Source organism: Procambarus clarkii, chromosome 37 (genome assembly GCF_040958095.1).
Source record: "Procambarus clarkii isolate CNS0578487 chromosome 37, FALCON_Pclarkii_2.0, whole genome shotgun sequence".
NCBI lineage: Eukaryota > Metazoa > Arthropoda > Malacostraca > Decapoda > Cambaridae > Procambarus > Procambarus clarkii.
The window spans coordinates 26174999-26178263 of NC_091186.1; the positions used below are offsets into that span (position 1 = coordinate 26174999).

The 3265-nt window shown below is 45.5% G+C and overlaps 1 protein-coding gene across 1 annotated transcript; it reads right to left on the reverse strand.

Annotated features, from left to right (window-relative positions):
* Nucleotides 1–265: 265 nt before the first annotated feature.
* LOC123765860 (glutathione peroxidase-like) lies at nt 266–3044 on the reverse strand. Its single transcript, XM_045754687.2, has 4 exons — nt 2847–3044; nt 2034–2168; nt 1540–1680; nt 266–818 (listed from the first exon to the last, which is right to left on the reverse strand). Exons 1-4 carry the CDS (start codon nt 3012–3014, stop codon nt 627–629), a joined length of 636 nt encoding a protein of 211 aa, XP_045610643.1. The 5' UTR covers nt 3015–3044; the 3' UTR covers nt 266–626.
* Nucleotides 3045–3265: the final 221 nt, after the last annotated feature.

Genomic DNA, 3265 nt, shown 5'->3' on the forward strand with positions numbered 1-3265 from the left:
CAATGGCAAGTCTTACGGTCAGTTGTGTAATTTTAAATATATAGATGCTGTACAGTAGTGTTTCTCTGGCTGTAGCTGTGTTAGTATACTGTATTACAATAGATTTATTTGTTCCCGAGTCTCTTAATATATATACATATGAAAAATTATTCAAATTTATAGAAAATTAATTTGCACTTGTTGTCAATTTCCTCAAACAACTTCTCCTAATGAAGGAAAAAGGAAAGTAAGTATGAAAGTATGAAGGAAAAATCAATATCTAGCGAACGCTGATTGATGAAAATGTTTATTTTCAATAGCGATTTCATAATTAAGGTACAGGGCTTCAGGGCTGACGACTGCCAGCGGCCCCGTCCAGCCCAGCCCAGCCTATGCAGCAGCCCATAGTCAGAAGAGTCGCATCCGGAATGCACAAGTGGGTGCGCCCTCCCCGCTGCTTCGGACGCTGCCCACCTGAGGGTTTTTGGCGGCGTCGTCATGGGCGGGGCGCTGCATGGAGGTGGGCCGGAGCTGGACGTGCAGCCTTAACTGGTAGCCTGAGGATAGGATGTTTCTGTGTGTGTCCTCAGCTTGAGGATAACATGTGGGTGTCCTCAGCAACAGCGTGAAGTCCCCCCGGAGGGCCCCTAGGCGCTGAGAAGGGTGTTGATATCATCCTTGAGGGCCTCGGGGTCCACAACATCCGGGTGGTAGCGAGTGTATGGCTTACCATCTTTACCGATCAGGAACTTCTCGAAGTTCCACTGAATGTCCCCAATCCTGATGGGCTCATAAAAGAGACTAGAGTAGAACTCCGTGTACGTGGACTCGCAGGCGCTCTGTATGGAATCGAAAGCAACAATGGGTTTAATATCATGAAGGCAAAAGAAAATAGCTTGGCAGAAAAGGTATTTACTCAACACCCTATGGCACTCAATTCCTGTTCTCGAGGACAGGAAGCCTGAACTTTGGCTTATTGAGGTCCCCTAATCGCCCCGCCCCCCCATCCTACGCTAACTACTGACCATCCTTAGGATGCAACTAAAAGCAGTTACCTAACTCCCGGGAACATATTTGACATTTAGGAGAACAGGAGCATCAGGTGAAAAGATACGTGCCCAACCGTTTCTCTCCTGTTTAGGGATTGAACTCTGGCCCCTCGGTTGGGAGGCGAGAACGTAGCCTACTCTGCCACAGGACCCATTACTTACTGCGAGCTAGTATTTATTAAAGATAAAGCAACTTACCTTCTACCAGTTACAGAATCGCTCCTGTGCCAGGTAAGCTCACTACGGGCTCACCATAGCCCGTGCTACTTGAAACGTTTTGTTCCGAGTAGCTGAATCTTAAACAACAACAACAGCAGGCGATGAGCCAAAATAACGTGGTTAAAGTATGTTGACCAGACCACACACTAGAAGGTGAAGGGACGACGACGTTTCGGTCCGTCCTGGACCATTCTCAAGTCGACTCGACTTGAGAATGGTCCAGGACGGACCGAAACGTCGTCGTCCCTTCACCTTCTAGTGTGTGGTCTGGTCAACAACAACAACAACCAACCTTCAAGAAGGTGAAGAGCGGGTCCTCGGTCGCGCCATTGACCTCAGTCTTTTCGAACAGGGTCATCAAGGGTTCGAATCCGTCTCCGGGACGGACGTAGCGGATCCCGTTCATGATCTCTGCGTTGGCCGCCGGCTCCAGCTGTGCCCCGGTAGGTGATGAATTGAGACGTTACGAAAATGTATTATTAAAAAATAAAGACATATTAGATGTATTAGAAATGTTTTAATGTGAAGGAATGACCCAGTACACGTGAAAATGAATTATTAAACTAAATTTTCGGATGAAACCAACATCCTTTATCAATGTGCTGTAAACACCTTTAAGAAGGATGTTGGCTACATCAAAAATTTTGCTAATAATATACATACACATATATTGGGTCTTTCCCTCCACTATCATCATTAAAGCACTACGGCATTGTAATAAGTTTCTTCATATATGTTTTATTTAAAGATACAATACATATCAAGATTTGATATATGTGTCATTACCATTTCAAACTGATTGCAGGGGAATCCAAGGATTACGAAGTCCTGATCAACGTAGAACTCCGCGAGTGCATTCATTTGGGTATATGAAGGGACGGTGAGCCCTCAGTAGGTGGCTACGTTGATTACCAACACCACCTGCAGGAGGAGACGGTATAGATTCAGCTTTTATCCAGCGAGGGTGAACAGCACTTGGGTGGGAAACGTGGGTAAGGAGCTACGATAGGGGGACGGAGGGAAGGTACTGTACTCATCCACTTGGACAGTCGGGGATCGAACTCCGACGCTGCAAGACACGAGGTCGTCGCTGTACCGATTGGTCCAAGTAAATGGCCACTATTTGTGGGAAAAAACATTCCGATTACAATCATTACAGAGTCATTTTTAAAGGGTCATAACCTAGTTGAAACAAGATGTGGTTAATGGCTTTGGGAACCGGTGAAATCATTGAATTATCAAAAATTTATTTATTGGCGGAAATCCCACTGATATTCAGTGCTAAAAATTAAAGAATAAACCAATAAATTGCATATTAATAATAAAAGCATCGCATTTTCATGAATAAATAAGTTATAATTTAAAACAATACAACTTTACCATGGAACAGTTTTTGAAACTTTGGAAAATCAAATTAAAATAATAGTGTAATTGTACATTAAATAATGAATGAGGATAACACAAAATTTACTCTGTGACACTAAACGATCACATTGTCAAAACACTGAACACTAAACAGTCTCAGTGCCATCAACGTTGTTGCACTAAATTGAAAACAGTAAAGTGGACGTGATCTGCCTGCCAGGAGGAGGCACTCACCTTGCCTCGGAACTCCTCGAAGCTCACGTCTGTCCCATTCTCCAGCGACTTGGCTGAGAACTGGTAAATGTCACCATCAACCTCTCCACATTCCCGACGAGGAATGATTTGAGCAAGTCCTGGGGCGAGCAGGGCCGCCCCCAACAGCAGAGGCACCAAGCGTGCCATCTTCTCCTTACTGCTGGCAGGAGACGTGTCCAAGGGGTCACTTTTATACCGGAGGTGCCACGGGTTCCAAGCGTGGGTACTGGGTGGCCCCCGTAGGTGAGACGATGGGTGTTAGCAAGTGTTTCAAGTGGACTTTCGAATCTGTTGGTCACTTGGGGGGGGGGGGAAGATAATGCAGTCCGTGTCACTGTGAGAGTGCAACACATGTGGACCCCACGTAATGTGTCTCGATCGTGTTAGACGATGCAAGT